General features: G+C 45.1%; 1 protein-coding gene across 1 annotated transcript; it reads left to right on the top strand.

The window, feature by feature from the left end:
• The first annotated feature begins 11,568 nt into the window (after positions 1-11,568).
• LOC139707343 (PRAME family member 12-like) lies at positions 11,569-16,578 on the top strand. The gene is made up of 4 exons (XM_071618552.1): positions 11,569-11,750; positions 14,042-14,338; positions 14,598-15,173; positions 16,029-16,578. Exons 1-4 carry the CDS (start codon positions 11,569-11,571, stop codon positions 16,576-16,578), a joined length of 1,605 nt encoding a protein of 534 aa, XP_071474653.1.
• The last annotated feature ends 6,089 nt before the right edge of the window (positions 16,579-22,667 follow it).

Raw genomic sequence — 22,667 nt, 5'->3', positions numbered from 1 at the left:
GACTGGATTTTGTTTGTTTTGTTTTAGAGTAGTTTTAAAACCACAGCAAAACTGAGCAGAAGTTCCCAAATCCCTCTGCCTACCCAGCCTCCCCCAGGACCAGCATCTCACACCAGAGTGGTACATATGCTACAATTCATGCCTCTGAGAAACTGATGTGACTCCATTTTTGAAAACAGCTTCTACCTCAAGGCCTGTCCAGAGGGAGGGGGTGTAACCGTTGTCCTTGGAAAAACCCACAGAGCACTCCTAGGCACATACCCACCCTGCTGAGTTGTTTGTCTGCAAATAACAGGAGAGATCTGCAGCACCAGGTGTCCCTGACTCAGTTAGGCTAGGTGAGGACCCATAGCAACCCCCTAGCAACCACCAATCAGCATGAGACAGGGAAAATACCTGGAATGCCAGATGACCCCCCAGTAGTCTTGGTGGTTGATAACATGTTGGGAAACCATGTAGTTTAGCACATACACCCCTCATGGATTAAACCAATCAGTCCAAAGGAAGCCCCCTCTTGAACTAAGATTCTCTTGTTCCCACCAGTGATTGTGCTAATCAATGTTAAGAGTTGTTTGATTTTCCTGCGGTGTGTGATGATTTGCTCTGTGATGTTGTGACACATAGAGTATCCCCCAAAACCTATAAAATCTCACTGAACAAAGGACCAGGACTCACTCCCTGGGACCGCTGCATCGGAAACGGTTGTGAATCCAGGCTTGAGTTTGCAATAAAGACTCTTGTGTGATTGTATCGGATTTGGCTCCTGAAAGTCTATTGGGGTCCCAGAAATCTGGCATTATACCTCTACTGTGACACATCAGTGTTATGCAAAGACCATAGTTGACTCCGGTTCTAGAGTCTACACTTCTGGGGTTAGATGCCCAACGACATGGTATCCACCATTATAGTGTCACGCAGAATAATTCACAGCTTACAGCCCCTGGGTGCTCCAGCTGTTCAGCCCTCTCTCCCACCCAAACCTGGCAACCACTGGGCTTTATCCTGTGCCCCTGGTTTTGTGTCTTCAGTAATGTATACAGTATACTACCCTCAGTTGGCTTCCCTCCCTGGTGACTGCACTTCAGGTCCTCTGCACCTTTGCACAGCTGTGTGGACCACTGTGTGTGTCTCCATTCCCCAACTGCAGGACATCTTGTGCCACTGAACAGAGCAGCTGGGGTCCCCACCCAATCCCCCAAGGCAGCTTCACTCATGTGGTGAATACCTGGAGCTCCAGGCTGGATCATGGGCTAAGGATGTTTTCCAGCTGTTTACTGGACAATCTCACCTGATAGATGGAGCTGCCCCTTGAAGGGGAGGGGCTGTGTCTCCATCTCCCTTGGAGCTGAGCATGGAACCTGAGGCTATGGTCACTACGTGAGTGCATGTGTGAGTGTGTGTGTGAGTGTATGTGTGTGTGCATGTGTGTGTGTGTGAAAGTCCAGCAATCCTAAGGGCCCAAGTGGGCAACCTTCACTCGGTTTTCTTACGTTCTTTCCCCACGTAATGCACAACCACATTCTCCCTGTAAAAGGTCCAGTAATGCAGACACATTCCCTGGCCTTGCCCTTCATCCTGTACCAAGCATGGGTACCTCTTGGCTTCTCAATGTCTTCTCCCTATTTTTAGCTCCATCTCTCTTGAATCTTGTTTCATCTCCTCTCATAGATCATTTTTGCCAATTTAGAAACAATTTTCCATTGAAAACAAGGAAGAAAATGAAAAGAAAGAAAAACCTTTCTCGGTCTCCACCCCCACCCCAGCCACCGATTCATTCCTGCCTAGGGGACCTTCTTAGCCTTCCCTTCTCTCTCTCTGAATCTCCCATATATGTTTTGCATGGTGGGTGGGTACTTGGGATTTAATCCAGGTGCACTTAATTACTGAGCCATGTCCCCAGCCCTTTTTATGTTTTATTTTGAGACAGGGTCTCCCTAAGTGGCTGAGGCTGATTTTGAACCTGTGGTCCTCCTGCCTCAGTCTCCTGTAGCTGGGGTTAACAGGAATGCACCATCTTTCCTGGCAGACAAATATTTCTCCCTGTGTCAATTGAAATGATTCTTATTTCTTTTTTTTTTTTTTTGCTTTATTCCATTGATATCGTTAATCAATGAAATTGTTATTCAAATATGAAAGGAGATTTGCATTCCAAGTTTATTCCAAAGTTAAACCAATCTTGCATCCTGATGAATTTTCACCCCTAACCAATCTTGCCTGGTCTTGGTGCGTATACAGCCAGAGGCAATTTCTTTCTTCCCCTTCCTTCCTTCCTTTCTCCTCCCCTACCCTCTTTTTCTTTCTTTTTTCCTCCTTTTTTCTCCTTCCTTTTCCTCCCCCTACCTTTCTTTCTTCCTTCCCTCACTCTCTCCCTCCCTCTCTCCCTCATTTCCTCCCTTCCTTCCTTTCCCCCTGTACAAAGGATTGAACTCAGGAGTTCTCTGTCACCAAGCTACATCTCTGCCCTTTTTATCTTTTCTTTTTTATTCTGAGACAGGGTCTCACTAAGCTGCTGAGGCTAGCCTGGATCTTGCCATCCCCTGCCAGGTTCTCTGAGTTGCTGGGGTTACAGGGGGGAGCCACCTTGCCTACTGTCGGAGGCAAATTTACCCAGACCACAAAGTCAGAAAAACAAAACAAAACAAAACAAAAAACCATGAACTTGACTTAAGAAGTTCTGCTAATACCAGAAACCTGCACTGTGACCCTCAGGCTTGTTTCAGGGCTGGCAGGCTCCCAACAATAAATCCAAATGTGAATCTGAAGATTCTTCTGGAATCTGAAAGCCCCCTAACTCACCACTTTCCCCAGAACTAACACGAGTTAAAGATTTAATGCTTGAACCTCAGCTTTCTTCTTTTGTGATAAATAAAACTAGTGCCAGAGATGTTCTCTCCCTCTGGAGATAGGCTGCACTCTGCCTTGAGTGAGTATTCCTTGCTTTACCCCAAAGGCATCTTCCTTGAAATTGCACCATTCTCCCTAGAATTTGTACCTACTTTACCAAATAAACCTCTCTCTGTGGCTTAGGGAAAAAAACAGTGCCAGAGCCAAGTGTGGTGGCAGATACCTATAACACTGGCCACATCGGAGGCTGAGGAAGGAGGACTGAAAATTCAAGGCTGACCTCACCAATTTATCATGGCCCTAGCAATTTGGCCAGAACTTGTCTCAAAATAAATGAAAGGATTGGGGAGGAAGTTAAGTGGTAAAGCATCACTGGGTTCCATCACCAGCATTTAAAAAGGGTGGGGAGAATGAAGATGGCAGGCCAGAGGGAGGCAGCATTCTGTGTTGGTCCGTGATCCAGATCTCACCTAGTTGGAATACTGCATCTCAGAGAGTGTTTGTGAAAAACCAGCCTCTACCTCAGAGCAAAGCCTGTCCAAGGAAGGGACATCACCTTTGTCCTTGGAAAAACCCACAGAGCACTCCTAGGCACATTCCCACCCTGCTAAGTTGTTTATCTACAAATAACAGCCATCTGCTGCACCAGGTGTCCCTGACTCAGTCAGGCTAGGTGAGAACCCATAGCAACCCCCTAGCAACCACCAATAAGCATGAGACAGGGAAATACCTGGGATGCCAAATGACCCTCCCAGTAGTTTATGGTGGTTGATAACATGTTGGGAAACCATTTAGTTCAGCACGTACATCACTCTTGGCTTAAACCAATCAGTTCAAATGAATACCCCTTTTGTACTGACCAATCACCCTTACCCAACTTGTTCCCACCAGTGAATGTGCTAATCATGTTACTCTTTGCTGTTTACATCGATCTTGGGTCTCTGGTGGTCTTTTGGGGGTCCTGAATTCGAGCATAACATTTGAGGACTCCTAAACAGCTGCTTTCCACAGAAATCACCAGCTCTGTGACCCCGCACAGGGCTTCAGGCCTCAGTATTCGAGCAGGAATGAGTTTTAAAAAAGTGGCCTATATACACAACAAAATTTTACTCAGCAATAAAAGAGAATAAAATCATGGCATTTGCAGGTAAGTGGACGGCATTGGAGAAGATAATACTAAGTGAAGTTACAAAATCCCCCCAAAACAAATGGCATTCTAGTGTTTTCTGTGATATAAGGTGAGGCACTCATAATGGGGTAGGGAGGGGGAGCTTGGGAGGAATAGATGAACTCTACATAGGGCAGAGGGGTGGAAGGGGAAGGGAAGTGGCAGGGGATTAGCAAGGATGGTGGAATGTGATGGACATCATTATCCAAAGTACATGTATGAAGACACGAATTGGCGTGAACATAATTTATATACAACCAGAGATATGAAAAATTGTGCTCCATATGTGTCATAAGAGTGGTAATGCATTCTACTGTCATTTATTTTTAAAAAGCCAATTAAAATAAAAGAAGAAAAAAAAGGGTGGGGGCTGGGGAGGCAGAGCCAAACTAAAAAAGCTTGGTTTCAAATGCCAGTACCATAAGTAAGTAAATAAATGAATCTAGTTGTCTTAGAGTTTTAAAAAGTAGTTACTATTATATAATATATATTCAAAACAGTTTTTGCCAGGTGTTGTGTCTTATGCCTATAATTCCAACAATTTGGGAGGCTGAGGCAGGAGGATCATAAAAACGATCATCATTACCTCAATAATTTATCAAGGCTCTCAGCAACTTAGTGAGACCCTGTCTCAAAATAAAAAATAAAAAGGGCTAGGGATGTAGCTCAGTGGTAAAGGCCCTGGGTTCAAACTCCAGTACCAAAAATAAATAAATAAACAATGGTTTGTGTGGGTCTTCGTGGTGAATGTCTATAATCCCAGCTTCAGAGGCTAGGGCAGGAGAATCCAGAGTTCAAAGCCAGCCTCAATAAAAGTGAGACACTAAGCAACTCAGTGAGACCCTGTCTCTAAATAAAATACAAAATAGGGCTGGGGCTGGGGCTCAGTGGCTGAGTGCCCCTGAGTTTAATCATCAGTAGTCCCACCCCCCTGCAAAAAAAAAAAAAAAGACAGGCCAATTTGGGCAACTCAGTGAGATCTTGTCTCAAAATAAAAACTGAGAAGAGCTGGGGATGTGACTCGGTGTTAGAACACCCTGGGTTCAGTCCCCGGTAGTGCAAACAACCAATCAGAACCAAACAAAGATGAAACCAATTTGTTCTTATATTGTATTTTATGAAGTTGTTTTTTAAAAGCTCAAACAGAAGTGAATATGAGAGAGAAGGCTGGAGAGTGTCGGGAGCAATTATCATAGACCTTTCTCCCTGTTTTAGTACTTAGAGCCAGTACCCCTGGTTTGGGAGGGTTTTTTCCTTTCTTTCTTTCTGTTTGCTAAAATGTTTGATATTCAATGTACCTGAGCATGTCTCCTGCTTGCCCTGCTTCCAGAATGTTCTCAACTGAAGTCTTCCATCTTCCATAACGAGGGCGAAACTTGCGAGGGAGATCTAGATGAGCTGCACAGGGGAAACCATCGTGATCTCAGCATCTGGGGACATGGCACCCTGTGTGTGAAGACAGAGGGGTCCACTGCGGAAAGACATTGGTCTTCCAAAGAAGGCGGGAAGGGGAGGGTGGGGGGGAGGGCCCAGGGGGTAGGAATGATGGTGGAATGAGTCAGACACCATTACCCCAAGTACATGTATAAGACACGAATGGTGAGAAAATACTCTGTGTACAATCAGTGTCTTGAAAAATTGCGCTCTATATGTGTAATATGGAATGACTGCATTCTGCCATTGTGTATAACAAAATAGAATAAAAAATAATAAAATGAATGAACTAGATGTTCCCTCAATATTTTCAAAAAAATTTTCAAAATATTAGCTTATTTAGAGAGTCTGCTGGGATTACGAGAGTCTGTACCTCAAGGTACAATTGACTGATATTTCTTTATGACTAGACTCAGGTTAAATATGCACAACTGACTGAAATGCTATAAAATCAATTTAAAAAAAAAGCAGATCCAGGGGGAAACAGCAGGAGCAGCAGAGGCTGCGGCTCTGCAGAGAAAATAAATGCTTCCAAGGAACGTGCAGCAGGAGCTCTGTGCCACCTGGCAGGACACCACTGTGGCTGTGCCTCTGGTGGACAATGTGGGCTGGCTCTGGGAAGGTCCCACATGGGTTGCCCGGGGACTGGGGTGCACCAGAGATTCCCAGAACTGGCAGTAAAGTGGATGCCAGCCCCAGAGGCCGACCGGAGCACCCAGGTATTCTCTGTAGTTTACTCAGGACATAAATTGTGATAAAGACCCATAGTTCCTGAGTTCCGCCCAGGTCCCCTGAGCATTTTAATAATACTTTGGATGCTCTTCCAGCAGTGTGATCTGAGGTGAATAACTTGGGCTCATAGTAGTTCTTGCTTTCTTGTATTTTATTCTATTCAACAGAAAGAAACTTGTACCCTAATGGATGAAAAGTGATGTTTTCCTGTTAACAAAGCAAGCACTACTACCCTCAATTTTATTTTATATTTTATTTATTTATTTATTTTTGTGCCAGGAATTGAACTCAGGGGCATTCAACAACTGAGCCACATCCCCAGCCCTATTTTGTATTTTATTTAGAGACAGGGTCTCTCTGAGTTCCTTAGCTCAACAGCATCCTTGCTGTTGCTAAAGATGGCGTTGAACCCACGATCCTCCTGCCTCAGCTCCCTGAGCCACTGGGATTACAGGTGTGTGCCACCAAGCTCAGCTTTTATTTTTTATTTTAAGACAGGGTCTTGCTAAGTTGCTGAGGGCCTCATTAAGTTACTGAGGCTGCCCATGAACTTGTGATCCTCTTGCCTCAGCCTCTCCTGTCTCTGTGAAAACAGGCGTGTGCCACCATGCCTGGCATCACCCCAAATTTAAACACCTAGAAGAACAAACATGAGGTTTTGATCAGATAAGCAGGCCTCAACCATTGATTTATTAGTTGGTTAAATCATGTCATTTTTTTAAAAAAAATTATAAAGTTGTATTTATTTTGGATATATTTTTTTCTTTTTTGATATTATGGATTGAACCCAGGGGCTTGACCACTCTGCTACCTTCCCAGCCCTTTTTGTTTTAGTTTGAGACAGGCTCTCACTAAGTTGCTTAGGGCCTTGCTAAATTGCCCAGGCTGTGATCCTCCTGCTCACCTTCCCCAGTTGCTGGGATTACGAGTGTGTGCCATCGCACCTGGCCAGGGAATGTCTTTCAATTTGGAGTTCCCCAGTTCATGGATTGCTTTTTACTCGAATAAACTTTTTTATCTTGTAAATGCATTAGATTTTAATATTGAACATTATGGCTTTAGGAATGTTCTTTCCTGAAACAAGAAAAGAATATTCATTAAATTAAAAGAAAATACCAATATTGGGTGAGGATGTAGCTCTATGGTAGAGGAGTTGCTCACTGCAAAATAAAGCAGAAAACTGGGCCTGATGGTGCACACCTCCCTGTAGTCCGGACCACTTTTGGAGGCTGAGGCAGGAGGATCACACACTCAAAGCCAGCCTGGGCAACTTAGTGACAGCTTTTCTCGAATAAAATTAAAAAGGGTTGGGGATATAGCTCAGAGGTAGAGCACCCCTAGGTTCCACCAAAAACCAGTATCACAAAAACCCCCAAAGGCAGCAAGAGCAGAGCTTGAAGTAGATTGACAGTTTCAAACTTATTTTCTCTGTAAGGAGGGGCAAGAGGTGGAGCAAGAGAAAAATCACTGATTGGTTAACCCCAGACTACTTCAAGACACTTTTTAGGGATTAAAAGATGAAGTCTCATACTCCCATACCCTAGACACCTCTTTTTCCTGTAGTTAAAGGGAATTAAAGGTGTAAGGGTTTTCACACTTCTGCTTTTCTTAAAGCAATGGAGGTTTTCTAGTTTTGTTTTTTTTGTTGTTGTTTATTTGGTTTACAGTGCTGGGGATCCAATCCAGGAGTGCTCCACCATTGATCTCTCTATGCCCAGGCTTTAAAAACAAAATTGTTGTTGTGAGATAGGGTTTCCCTAAATTGCCCAGGCTGTCCTCAAACTTGATATCCCCCAGTCGCAGTCCTCTCCCTGGATACCAATCTAATAACAAAGATAAGGTCGTGAGAAAAATGAAAAAGAAGATTTATTGCTGTGATTTTACCTATTCACAGGAAAGGGGTAGGGGATAGAGGTGATTCAGAGAAAAGGAGATTAAGGAGGAGAGATCAGAAAGAAGAAGGTCAGGGAGAAGCTTAGGGGAAAAAAAACCAAACAAACATGTAGGTTTCAAAGCCCCAAGGGCTATATAGTCAAAGCATCAAGTGAACCCCTGTTACGCTCCTATATAATTTAATGTGGCTACTTTGTGTCCTTCCCATATTTTCAAATAGAGACTGATGCAGTGGTGTACATTTCTAATCCCAGCAAACTGGGAGACCAAGGCAGGAGAATTGCAAATTCAAAGTCACCAATTTAGGAAAACTCTGTTCAAAAGAAAACAAAAAACATACAAGAAAAGGGCTGGGGATGTATCTCAGTGGTACAGCACCTGTGGATTCAATCCCCAGTAAGAAAAATAAAAACAAACAACAAAAACCAAAAAAGAATGAAAGGAAGGAAGGAAGGAAGGGAGGAAGGGAGGGAGGGAGGAAGGAAGGAAGGGAGGAAGAGAGGAAAGAAGGAAGGGAGGAAGGGAGGAAGGGAGGGAGGAAGGAAGGAAGGAAGGGAGGGAGGGAGGCAGGGAGAGAGGGAGGGAAGAAGGGAGAAAAGGAGGGAGGGAGGAAGGGGTATAACATGAAACTGAAGTCAGGCATGGTAGCCCAGTCCTATAATTTGCTCCCCCGAGGCCCAGCAGAAGGATTCCAAGAACACTGCCAGCCTGAGCAACACTGTGAGGCCCCTATCTCGAAACAAATTAAACTTAATAATAATTGAATTACTTGAATGTGTCCGTACACATGTGCACCATTTTTAATGATTCCAGAAAGATGACTTTTCAGAAATTATTTTTAATTTTAAATTATTTTTACATCTAGAATCAAGTGAAACATGACTTAAATACCGGACTTAGTTTTATTCCATCTGATAAGGCTTCATGAAACAAGTTAATGTAGTTAAAATAAACCTTAAATATTTCTGAGTGAGGAAGACATGGTAAAAAGACTAGTTTGTTGGTCGGGCACAGTGGCACATACCTATAATCTCAGTGACTTGGGAGTCTGAGGCAGGAGGATGGCAGGTTTGAGGCCAGCCTGGACAAGTTAGACTGTCTCAAAATTAAAAATAAAAAAGGCTATGAATGTAGCTCAGTGGTAGAGCACCCCTAGATTAAACTCTAATAAAACACACACACACACACACACAAACACACACACACACAGAATGAGTTCTTTATCCATGTTCTTTAATTATTCCCCTGCAATAGGTAATCTGTACATAAATGGGGTAGGAGACTAAATGTTCCCAGGAAACTGTGTTCCAAAATGAGTGTGGAGGACCAGAGGGCTGCTGCTCTCCAAGTCTGGGCAACACAAGAGTGGTCATCAGTTTTTAAGAGTAGCCCTCACAATCCAATCCACAGAATTCTATCACAGAATATATCATAAAGTTATATGGCTTTGGGGGAGGTAAGGGGGATCAAAACCAGGACAGCACAGATGCTAAGCACGTGCTCTACCACTGAGCTATACTCACAGCTCAAAATACTCATGATGTTGGTCAAAACTTATGAGACAAAGCAAGGCATGATATCACACACCTATAATCCCAGCTTCTTAGAAGACTAAGGCAGGAGGATCATAGGTTCAAGGCCAGCCCCAGCGATTTAGCAAGACCCTAAGCAATGTTCTGAGACCCTGTCTCAAAATAAAAAATAAAAAAGAACTGGGAACATGGCTCATTGGTAAACACCCCTGGGTTCAATCCCCAGGATACATTAAAAAAAAAAAAGTAATTTTGCTAGCAGTTTTTTGTTTGTTTGTTTGTTTGTTTGTTTGGTACCAGGGATTGAAACCAAGGCTTTTCACATGCTGGGCAAGCACTGTTCCACTGAGCTTCTTCCCTATCCCTGTTATTGATTTTTAAAATTTATTTTTTGGTACTGGGGATTGAACTCAGGGGCACTCGACCACTGAGCCACATCCCCAGCACTATTTTGGTATCTTATTTAGAGATATGGTCCCACTGATTGCTAAGAGTGCCTCACTATTGCTGAGGCTGGCTTTGAACTCAAGATCCTCCTGTCTCAGCCTCCTGATCCACTGAGATCATAGGCGTGCACCACTGTGCCTGGCTTCCCCAGTCCTTTTCATTTTTAAACACGAACTTGATATGCTGCCGATGGTCTTACTAAATTCAAGTGCTGAGGCAGGCTCAAACCTGCAATCCTCCTGCCTCAGCTTCCACAGTTTCTCAGACTACAGACCTGTACCAGCATGCCTCGCTAAAATGTCATTGTTCCTTAGACTTTGCTTTTATAGGATAAAGGACCCTGACACTGTGTGGGGCTCAGCATTGCCTGGGAAATGTCCCCGTAGGAAGAACCCTGACACTGAAAGGCTCCAGATGGTGGCTGCCATGATGAGAGGGACCCACACTTTGACCTAAATTTCTTGCTCCCCAACATCCTGAGAGGTACCCATAGCATCCACCCTCAGTGGCTTCAGACATGGAAAAGTGGCCTTCCCAGGGCTGGTAGTCAAAGCTGCTCTCTGGTCTCAGGTCCCAGCTCATATTTGGTGACACTATTCTCAAGCCAGTTTGCTGAGCTGATCCCCCTGAAACATCCTTTACCTTGTAAGGGAACAAAAGACTGCTTCTGCCTCCCTGTCCCCAAGGGTACTGAGAGGTTTTAGGAGTCTCTGTTGTGTTTCTAGCAACTCCTTTCCAATTTCTTTTCTACTGAGCCACTTTTTGTATTTTATTTTGAGACAGGGTCTTGTTGAGTTTCTCAGGGCCTCACTAAATTGCTGAGGCCAGCCTTGAACTTGCAATCCTCCTGCCTCAGCCTCCAGAGCTACTGGGATTAGAGGTGTGTGCAGCCATGCCCGGCTTCATAAAGCATTTTTGTTTTTGTTTTTGAGATGGGTTCTCACCCTGCTGACCAGGCTAGCCTGGGGCTCCTCCCTTTAGGGATTGACCTCTTTCAGCCTCTGGGGCTGCTGGCATAGTAGATGGTATTAAAGAAGTGAGCCATCACACCTAAGAGGTTTTAACTCTAGAACATGTTCACAATATCAGTGTGGCCACGGACCCCTGAACAATGAGCTTTCAGGGGTTTCTCTGTCCAATATCAGATTAAGTCCTTTGGTGTCTCATGCTCAGAACTGAGGGTGACCCTGTGAATGAAACTCTGTGAAAGAAATCCCTGAGAGGATCTCCACCCCACCCAGAATCCCTTCCCCTTCCTGCCTGGAGATCTGCTAAAACCAATCAATAAGCTGAAAATCCAACCAGGATTAATTGGATGAGATTCAATAATCTAGTCAGATATGAGCTTCCGATTGGAAGGGAGGGGTTTGGAGAGGAGGAATAAAAGCTTCAGAGCAGCCAGAGAAGGTTCCAGAGAATTCTGAACCAAGAGTCACTGCCTGGATCTGTTGACACTTGGAGAGCCAAACCGTTCCATCCAGACGTGCAGAGAGGGTAAGTGACAGCCCCCCCCTAAGGATGCGCCACCCTGTCTACCACAGCCAGTCTGCCCTGGTGACTGCAGCCCAGTTTGCCACCATTGCAGCTGCTGCTTCTTTAGGGATTGAACCCAAGGATGCTTTACCACTGAGCTTCATCTCCACAGACCTGTTTTTTATTTTGAATCAGGGTCTACCTAAGTTGGTCAACGTCTTGCTAAGGTGCTGTGGCTGACCTGCAACTTGACTTTTTGTGGACTGGGGATTGAACTCAGGGCTGCTTAACAAATGAGCCACATCTCCAGCACCTTTTACATTTTTTTTTTTTTTGATACAGGGCCCAAGTAAGTTGCCTAGAATCTTCCTAATTGCTAAGACTGGCCTTAAACTTTTGATGCTCCTGCCTCAGCCTCCTAAATTGCTGGGGTTAGCAGCACGGACCACTGAACCCAATGAATTTTTTTTTTTTTTTTTTTTTTTTGGCATCGAAGATTGAACTCAGGGGCACTTGACCATTTGAGCCACATCCCCAGCCCAATTTTTGTATTTTATTTAGAGACAGGGTCTCACTGAGTTGCTTAGTGCCTCACCTTTGCTGAGGCTGGCTTTCAAGATCCTCCTGTCTTAGCCTCCCTAGCTGCTGGGATTACAGGCATGTGCCACTGTGCCTGGCCCAGTGCAACGTTTTTAAGTGAGAGCTATGTATTTGATTTTGAATTGTCTTGACAATTTTCATATGTAGTCTATATTCCTTTAAATGACAGTTCATGGAATTTGTGTATTGTGGTTTTACTAGTCATTTTGTATTTAGAGCTTAAAACAGGGTGAGGGTGTTGCTCAGTGTTAGAGGACTTGCCTAGTATGAGGACCTGGGTTCAAACCTTATCACTGCAAAACAAAGGAATATGTGCACATGTATGTGATGTATACATTTTATATCAATGTTTTATTACTGGATTTTGGTGTCACGGTTTGGATAGGATGTATTCTCCCAAAGGTTCAAGTGCTAATGCAAGGGGTGAGACGATTGGGTTATAAGATCCATAATCAGTACATTTATCTATTTAATGGATTTGATAGGACTACATACTGGGTGATAAACTCTAGGCAGGTGAGGTGTGGCTGGAGGAGATAGGTCCCTGTGGGTGTGTCTTTGGGCTTATAATTTTGCGACCAAAGGCTTGGTCCCCGTCCTCCATGCTGATCCAATAGCAATGACAAGATATTGAGAAAAAGGAAAAAAGGTTTATTGTTTTGCTAGCAAAGAAGAAACACAGGGACTAGTGTCCCAAAGCCTGTGCTTCTGCCTATCCTCAAGAACAGGGGGCTTTTATACAGGTGATTGAAGAAAATGGGATTAGGAAGGAGATCAGGGAGATCATGAAAGAGAAGGTTAGAGAAAAGAAGATGCGGGGGTGGGGGGAAAAACATGTAAGTTTCAAAGCCACAAGGGATATAGTGAAAGCATCCCGTGAACCCCTGTTAAAGGTTCTTGGTACCGTGCCCACCACCTCCAGGCTGCCCGGTACTGATCAGCTTTTCTGAGGCTCTGTTTGGTCATGTTCTTCTGCCTCTTGAGCAATGGAGCTGGCTGTCCATGGAATGAACCTCTGAAACCAGGAACCCCAAAGAAACTTCCTCTAAGTTCAGCAACCAAAAGTTCTGATTTTCATTTTTGGGGTCCAATGGGGATCTCACCCAAGGCTATATGTGGGCTCAGTAACCTCCTATATCACTGAGCTACCACCCTCAGCACAGCTCCTAAGCTACAGCTGTATCTCGATTTACATCTGTGCAAGTCCACATATGTATATAGTTTTGTGTGTGTATGTGTGGTACAGGGAATTGAACCCAGGGCCTCACATGCTCGGCAAGCTCGATACCACTGAACCCCATCTTGAGCCTCAGACAAGATCTTGCTCAGTTTCCCAGTCTGCCCTTGAACTTGAGGTTCTCATTATTTAAAAACTTATTTTTTGTAATGGGGATTGAACTCAGGGTGCTTTACCACTTAGCCACATTCCAGCCCTTTTAATTTTTTATTCTGGTTGGGTCTCTCATGAGGGCCTTGGGTCTTATTAAGTTGCTGAGGCTGGATTTGAACTTGTAGTCCTACTGCCTCAGTGTCCCAATTTGCTAGAATTACAGGCTTGTGCCACCAGTCTGGGCATTGGCCCTGTGACATTTCTATTCTCTTTAAGGGGGTCCTAAGTGAGGTTTAGGTTTGGGATGTGGATCAGTGGTAAGGCACTTGCCTGGCATGCATTCAGCCCTTGGTTCACTCCCCAGGATCTGAAAAGTGAGGATGAGTCACCTGTCCATAGGGGGACTGGTGAGCCTTCAGACTCCTTGATAACCAGTGGGATTAGAGTTGGGAGGACCAGAGGTGGACCTGGATACTGGGGATTTGATCCCCACCACCACAGAGCTGTGGCTTACCAGGATTTGGACCTCGGCTGGTTGAGGAGGGGTTTTTCAGGCTTGGCCTGAAAGGGTGCCTCTGTTCCCTGCAGATTCAACAGGATGAGCATCAGAACCGTACCCACACTCCAGGAACTGGTGATACAGAATGTACTGCACAACGAGGCCTTGCCCATTCCCAATCTGGAGTACCTGCCCAGGGTGCTTACCCTGCAGTTGTACAAGGAGGCTATAATGGGGGGTCACATGGAGATGGTAAAGAAGATGGTGCTGTCCTGCCCCTTGGCCTGTCTGCCTGTGGACTACCTGCTGAAGACAAGAGATGTGAAGGCCTTAAAAACCCTACTGAATGGGCTAGACTTGCTGATTTCCCAGAACATTTACCCCAGGTGAGGGGGAGCCAGGAAGAGACATCTGGGGGAGGCAGGACAGGGTGAAGGCTGGTCCAGGAGGTGCCAGGGAGGAGGCTGCCCTGCCCCCTCCACAGGAAGGATCCCTGGCTCGATTCAAGGAGAAAGGACACGGAGAAAAATAGGAGAGCAGAGGAGCAGCAGCCCAGAACAAGGGGTTCAATGGGGTCTAATGCACAGGTTGGAAGTCGGCGGGTCTTTGTCTATTTTTCGAGCCTCCTTCCCATTTTCTCCATAGGAAATGGAAACTGAAAGCGATCGATTTTAGGGAAGTGAATCAAGATAGCCCCAATGAGTGGTCCAGAGCCCCACTGAGTGCCTGCTCACAAGAGGCCACGTCTCCAAAGGAAAGAGAGAAATGCAGCCAAAGAGCAGCGAGGCCACGCTTGAAGATCTTCATAGATTTCGATCTGGACAAAGTCTTCCAAAGATTCCTTGGCAGCCTCAGGGAGTGGGTGGAGGAGAGGAAGGGGGTGGTCCGTATATACTGCGAGAAGCTACAGATCGGGGGTTTCTACTTGAAACTCTCTAAATTCCTGAGGACTCTGCCACTGTACTATGTGCAGGAACTGGAGGTGAATGCTCAGCACTGGACTCGAGAAATAATGGAACATTTTTGTTTTGTCCTGATTGAGATGAAGAACCTTTGCATCCTCCATCTCTCTGACTTGAGCCCGCAGGTCTTCACAGGCCGCTCCATAAACAGGTGGTTTTCCCATAGATTCAGCCTTCAACTGCGGAAGGTGAACAAACTCCACGAGCTCTACGTGAACAACGTCTTCTTCCTCTACGGAGCGCTGCACAAAATCCTCCTGTAAGCATGAGGGGTGCGCATTGCCACAAAAGCCATATTTGCTTACCGAGCATTAAAAGGGCTTGTGCCCTGGCCACTAGCCATGTCAGGGAAGGAGATGCTGGAGAGTGACCGAGTGACCTCAGGTTCTGGTCCCCTGCTCAGTCCTGAAGGATGGTCTCATCACCACCCACACAGAAGCAGAGGGCTAAACCGGGGTTCATGGTCTGGGAAGTGCCACCATGTAGGGAAGCCAGCTGGGAGGGACAAGAGCTAGTGAGGGTGGGTGAGGTTCCTTTTCTGGGAGGCCTATCCAGTGAAGGAGGTGGGAGACGGGGTAGAGGAGAGGGCGCTGGAGGAGAGAAGCCCCCTCACCTGCACCTTGCAACAGGGAAGCTCTGTGCTCTCCAGCGGGGAACAGAGGAGCCGCCCCCAATGCCCCCCTGGGGAAGGCTGCTCTGAGACTCAGTTGGTGATTCTGGACTGGAGGGTGAGGAGCAGGGATGGAGGGTACAGGGTGTGAGCCTCCCCAGTGGATAACCCGGGTTGGTTTCCTTCATCTTGCCTGGGATTGTCCTTCGTACATGACTCCCCCTGACCTCCTGTGGCCAGAGCTGTGGCCTTCGGCTTGGCAGTCAGGGGAGGAGCCTTAGAGATGATGGACCCACCTGGTCACTCAAGTGGTGGTGAAAGGCTCACCCTGAAATGGGTGAGTGTAGGAGCAGATTCTGCAACCCACAGTGTCCTGGGGGTCCACCATCATCAGAAGGTCAGGGCGACCTTGGGTTTGGGATGAGACAGTTCTCACCTACCATTTCCGACTATATCCACGTGGTGCCTTCATTCTCCAGAAGTAACTCTTTGCTTTCTCTCCAGGAGTCGGACCCCCTTGAAAACACTCTCGCTGAGAGGTTGTCCGCTCAAGGAGAAGGATTTAAAGCATCTGTCCCTGTGTCCGAGCACTGATCAACTGAAGTGTCTGGATCTCAGCTCTTTTTCCATGAAGGATATGAGTCCTGAGCCCCTCCGGGTCCTGCTGGAGAAGGTGGCACACACCCTTGAGACCCTGGTCTTAGAGTTTTGTGAGATAACAGAGTCCCAGCTAAATGCCATCTCACCAGCCCTGGGTCACTGTTCCCAGCTCAAAACCTTCAGTTTCTATGGGAACCAAATCCCCCTGACTGCTCTTAAGAACCTGCTGAGCCACACCGCTAGCCTGCCGCTGGAACAAGCGAAGTACCCTGCCCCTCTGGAGAGCTTTGACAAAATCCTCTGGGGTTTTTGGACTGAGATCAACCCCATGAAATTTGACCAGGTTCGGAAGGAGCTGATGCAGCTGGTGAAGGACATCAGGCCTGTCCACGACATCCAGATTTATTCTTACGATTGTGTTCTTCACCTCAAACATACAGATTTTATTGCCTGAAACCCAGTGGCAATTCGGTAGGCAGGGGATTATTGACATGCACAACACATTAGCTTTCTTGGCCTGGGGGTGAGGCTCAGGTAGAGTAGGCCCTTCAGGCATGAGGCCATGAGTTTGATATCCAGAACCTCAAGAAATGCTTCTTATAAATTTCTGATGGGGTTCATGTGTGCACATGGCTTCAAGGTTGAGTCCAGTCTTGACAACTCAGGAAGACCGTCTCACAATAAGGGCTGGGGATGTAGCTCTGGGCAAATGCCCTGGCTTTAATCCCCAGTATTTCTGAAAAATGGGTTAGGGTTGGCCTTCAGGAGGATAGGTATAAGGGCCTTCATTTTACTATGCTACTTGGTTTTTGGCTCTATTATTCCATAATAAAAATGTACTAAATTTTCACTGCTATGATGATTTTTGTGTGTGTATGTGGGATTTGAATCAAAGGGTGCTCAACAACTAGGCCACATCCCCAACCCTTTTTAAGACAGGTTCCAAGTTGCCCAGGACATTATTAAGTTGCTGAGGGTAGCCTTGAACTTCATCCCCCTGCCTCATTCTCCCAAGCTGCTGGGACTACAGGTGTGTGCTACCACACCTGGCTGCTAATTTGAAATCCTTTGGAAGCGTGGGACATAACTGCCATACCTTCCTTGATGGATTTGACACCCTGCTTTTTTTCTGTGCCTCTGCTCAGGGCCAAGAAGCAAGTCTGAGCTACCAAGACAGACCAGCAGTCCTGTAAGCCTGGTCTGCCTGCAGATTTTCAGGGAAGTGAAGGGGGAGTTTATTCAGAAAGATCAGACAACCATAGCCAAAGTCAGAGGACAGAAATTGCAGGTACTTTAGAATTTTAGTCTGTACTCTGTGACCAGGCTATTTAAAGGACTTCCAGTTGCCTAATTCAGACACCACTGGAGGTTCAAGGCTACCTTCTGGCATAATTGAGGAACGGGATTCAAGACTAGGATTGTTTTCTGTTTGGTGGGGGCTCAAAATGGATTTTTTTATTTGGTCATTTGCTGACAATCTGCCCAGTGTGATCAATAAAACAGGACACTCCTGGACCCCCTTCCTGTGGATTTAACCAAACCATTTCTTGACTGTTCTTTTTGCCATCAAATAACTCTCTCCTTGCTCCAAGCATCTGCAGCTTCCAGAAGGAGCAGATGTGTGTTCTGAAGGGGCTCAGATCTGTAGGATTGTGGCCAGGCCACATTTGGGAGGAGTGTGAAGAAAGATCAAAGTGCTGTCACCTTCTGCAGCCACAGCATGTTGCTGAGGTCAGTCTCCTTCAAGCAGACTGGGTCTCTCTCCCTCTTGGGGTGAACATCTGCTACTTGCCAGGCAGGAGCAGAAGCTGGAGCAGGGGTTCAACTCCTGTGGTGACTGTGGCTCTGGCTGTGGAAGGGGCAGGCAGGGGGCTCTCTACTGTCCCCATATGTCCCCTACTCCCCAATACTAGACTGGCTCCTCCTCCATGTCTCAGTTGGCATCACCTCCGAGGCCCTCTCTGAACACCCCGTCGTCCACACCATGGTTGTTCTATAGAAGGAATGGATCACAGTTGGCCACATTGCACATTCTTTTTTTTTTAAGATAGAGAGAGAGGGAGAGAGAATTTTAATATTCATTTTTTAGTTTTCGTCGGACACAACATCTTTGTTTGTGTGTGGTGCTGAGGACCGAACCCGGGCCGCACGCATGCCAGAGGAGCGCGCTACCGCTTGAGCCACATCCTTAGCCCACATTGCACATTCTTGCTTCTTATAGGTGGCCAGCCCCAGAGACAGGGACTCACCTGCCATCTTCATCCATGAGGACCATACCTGACCCCCTGTCTAGCCACACAGGTGCTTAATAAATAGTGTTATGACTGAGCTACATCCCAGTCCTTATTTTTTCTTTTGACACAAGGTCTCAAGTTGCTAAGGCTGGCCTGCAACCTGTGATCCTCCTGCCTCAGCCTCCTGAGTTGCTGGGATTACAGCTATGTACCACAGTGCCCTCTGGTCTTCTCTGTATGTGGCCTGTTGTCCACCAGGGCCTCCCCCTGTTGGGTGCACTTTCCAACCTGGTGGTCTCAGGAGGGCTGAGCTTCCTTCATGACAGTGGCTCCCAAAGGACAGGAAGCACAGCCTGCCAGGTGTGTTAGGCTCCTCTCCAGGGCCCAGTTCAGCAGCACTCTAGCATATTCATATTCTATTCCTCAGAGCAGGGCTGGGGATGTAGCACATTGGCAAATACCCCAGTCTCAATCCCTTATAGCAGGCTCAAAACCTTATAAATAAATAATAATAATAATAATAATAATAATAATAATAATAATAATAATAAGGAGCGCTGGGTGTGGTTGCACATGCCTGTAATCCCAGTGACTGTGGAGGCCAAGACAGGAGGATCTCAAGTTCAAGGCCACTTGGGACACTTTGCTACTGAGCTACACCCCCAACACATTTCACATTTTTATTTGAGACAGGGTCTGACTATGTTTCCCAGGCTGGCTTGGAATCTCGGATCCTCCTGCCTCAGCCTCCCAAGTTACTGGGATTGTAAGTGTGCACCTCGGTACCTGGCCATAGAGCATTTAAAACACTCAAGAGATTACATTGCACTGGGGAGAAAGTGCCATAACTAAAAGGAGAATAATAGCCACAGACTACATAATTCCTCTGGATTAATGTTGTACCAATACCAAGACCCTCAATAAACTCTCAGACCATACATTGCCATTCCAGTTAAGCCTTTATTGCTGGCCAGAAACAGACACTCTACTCTCTAAAAGTGAGATGGTCAGAGTAGCACACCACCTTCAGTGATGCCTCATATTTAAGCCAAAAAACCACAAAAAGGGAGATTTGGGGGTCTGCCCAATGTAAGCAAGCACATTGAATATGAAAAGAAGAGCAGTGTACTACAATTTTATTGATGTTTTTATATTAACCAAGTTTTAGACTCTGTAAGGTGGAACAATGTTCTAAAATAACAGTTGTTTTTTCACCAGAGATGTACAAACTTTCATTTGTCCAGTTAGTTGCTTCAGAGAATAAAACTTAAAAGACACAATGTAATTAATATTTTAAGAAGGGTTTGTCATTTTAATATGTAAATCAAACTTGGTTTATATCAGCGCATTAATATTTGCTCTTACATATATAAACAACTTAGTTATAAAGAAACATTTTAATATTTATCCTTTATTTATAGATGTTTATATTACTTACTTAGATCCTATTGTTTACTTTGATGTATTATAATTATATTTTACCACACAAAGACTTTTTTGCCTGGAAATATGTTTTTTGCTAAACATATTTTTATATTTAGAACATTTTAATAATTTTTAATCTACAGATCCCTCTTTTTGTTTATATCTTAAAATAACCCTTATCAATTTCTGAATTTAGATAAGTTAATCCTTTTTAATAAGAGGAACTATGTTTACAGTACTCTAATTGAAATGCAGTTGAAACCTCTTGACATTTTGTATATAGAATTAAACCCGCTGGGACTTTTAACTTTTATAACCTTGTTTATGTGATAACGTAAGGTAATTTTAATTTTTTTAAATTTACTAATATATGAAAACACCAACAGTGCTTAAATATTTTACCTTATGGAATTTAAGGATTTAAGATTATTTGATATTCCATTTAACAGTTAACAGTTAAACTTTGTAAACCAATCAGATGTCTCTAATAAACACATCCATGATTAATTTCATATAGGTCAGATTTAATTTACATTTTATTAAAAAAGGATATAAGACAAGTGCATTGAATAGAATTTGTAATTTTTTCCCATGGAAGAAAAATCCTAGAGATAATGGATATTAGACACTTTATAGACATGAACATTTTATTAATAACTCTTTGACCACCTAGAAACAAACTGTGCATTAGAAACTTTAAAGACGTATTTACTTTAATTTATTTACCCAATTTTAGTTGAACCTTTTAAATCATATGAAGCAAAGGGATTTGGATCCATTTCTTAAATTTTAATTTATGAACTCTTATGTCAATTTTTAGTACTAAATATATGTAGACACGGCAACACATGTAGATGGACAGTACTCCGCTGCCCCTACACAAAACAGACAAACAAAAGCATTGTAGGTTATTTGTTAAAAAACTATCAAATTGAGAGTTAACCCTTGTTATTTGGCCTTAGAACAAAGCAGAATGTAATCAGAAAAACATATTAACTTAGGTGTATCAGATCAAAATTATGAATTTAACAAATATAGACTTTCAAAAACCTTCTTAGCCTTCTTCCTGAGATGGTCCTGCACATCAAAGGTGACAAGAATTCAGGGAACATAGACAAATGACAGGGCCTTATTCCTCCATGAAGGAACTTCCCAAAGAGGAACTCCATTGCTCTCCTCAGGAGAGTCACCCAGGTTGGGGTCCCATTGTATGGTTACATATGAGAGTCCAGTCTCCATAATCCACTGAGGGTGGGAACTGTGAGCTCTTTGGGAAGTTGAGGAGCAGAGATATGTGTCAAAGGCAAGTGTCTCTGATATGGTTTGAATATAAGGTGTCCTCCAAAAGCATCTGTGTTAATGCAAGAGGTGAAAAATCAGATCATGAGAGCTGTAATCCAATCAATAGATTAATCCATCAAATGGATATATTTTTGTATGTGTGTGTGTGTAAATATATATATAAAACCTAGATAACCATTGATAAAATGGAGTTTCAGAAGCCCTCTGTGGCTGCTAAGGTCCTCTGACAATGACTGGTTTTAGCTGGGTTTCCATAACCCAGAGAGGTGCCATCCCAACCAGTTCAACTTTCCTCCTCAGGGGTCTTCCTGGGTCTTTTCCAGAGCTTTGGTTTGTCCAAGGCCTTTTCCAAATTCAAAGAGTCCTGTCTTTCTGTCCTACAGTCTTTCAGTCTGATACCTTGTCAGGACTCTTTAGATAATCTTATGACCCAAGCCACTGGAGTGAGAAAGGGTGTCGGGGGATGACCAGAGTGTCTGGCTGGGAGGTTCCCACAGAAGGCACACAGGAGACCACTCATCACCTGGAACTAGGGGAGAGCAGGGAGCTGGGGCTGGAGAGGTGGCCCCAGGCAGGGCTTGCTAAGTGGCAATTGGCAGGCTTGGGCAGGCTTGGGACATGGCCTGAGCTCTGTTTCCATTTCCAGAAGGCTGTTGAGGGGACCATGTTCCCTAGAGGGAATTAACAAGAACAGAGACACCATCAGAGGAATCATTGCCACCAAGGTGAGAAAGATTGGCTTGCACTTGAGTGACTATGGGCAGCTTGGCAGACCCTGGAGGTGGCCCTGGGCAACTTGACCCGAGGTTGCTCTCTTGCACCACACAGAGGAGTAAAGCTTCTCCTGGGCAGGGAAGAAACCTGCAGTGGCAAGGGTAGTAAGCCTGGCCTTGGGGGAGTTGGGGAGTTGAGGCCCTGGGTTCCCAGGGGCCACAGGCAGCCATGCTCTGCCTGCACCAGGGGTCACAGGAGCTCTAGTCCAGGAAGAAACAACACCCAGCAGGACAGCTAGATTCACCAACAGCCGGGGTCCAGTTTTCTAGTTTCATCTCCCCAGGCCCCGCCAAGATGCCTCTACCCAGGTGAACCACCAGCCCCTACACACCGTCCAGTAACAAAAACAAACAAACAGAAAATCACTTTTGAGGTTGGGGGAGATTGGTTTTGAATTAATTTTCATGGCTGCTCTTCACAGTCAGCACCAATCAGAGAAAAGTGTAATCTGAAGCAAGAGCCACCTGGAAATCAGTGTCAATTGATCCAGCAGGGGGCAGGCTTGTCCCAGTGTGTTCCCTCTCCTATCAAGTAACTTTCTACTGCTGGGTTCTAGAGCCCCTTGTCATTGTGTCCAGTAAAGGGAATGGGCACCTTGTGGGTGGACTCTGCCTTAGGTCAGGGTTGTCCATTTGACCTTAGCTATTTTTGTTTTCTCCTCCACCTCCTCCTCCTCCTCCTCCTTCTCCTCCTCCTCCTCCTCCTCCTCCTCCTCCTTCTCTTCCTCCTCCTCCTCTTTATTCTCCTTCTACCCCTCTTTCTCCTATTGATTTTTCATTTTCTTTTTTGGTACTGGTGTTTGAACTCA

This window comes from Marmota flaviventris, chromosome 10, assembly GCF_047511675.1.
Source record: "Marmota flaviventris isolate mMarFla1 chromosome 10, mMarFla1.hap1, whole genome shotgun sequence".
Classification (NCBI taxonomy): Eukaryota; Metazoa; Chordata; class Mammalia; order Rodentia; family Sciuridae; genus Marmota; species Marmota flaviventris.
This window is presented reverse-complemented; position numbering and strand designations above follow the sequence as displayed.

Excerpts from the sequence above, each read along its gene's own strand:
- LOC139707343 (XM_071618552.1), top strand. The coding sequence starts at position 11,569 with ATGCGCCACCCTGTCTACCACAGCCAGTCTGCCCTGGTGACTGCAGCC. Across the intron at positions 14,339-14,597 it reads TCCCAGAACATTTACCCCAG|GAAATGGAAACTGAAAGCGA; the intron begins GTGAGGGGGAGC and ends TTTTCTCCATAG. Across the intron at positions 15,174-16,028 it reads GCGCTGCACAAAATCCTCCT|GAGTCGGACCCCCTTGAAAA; the intron begins GTAAGCATGAGG and ends CTTTCTCTCCAG.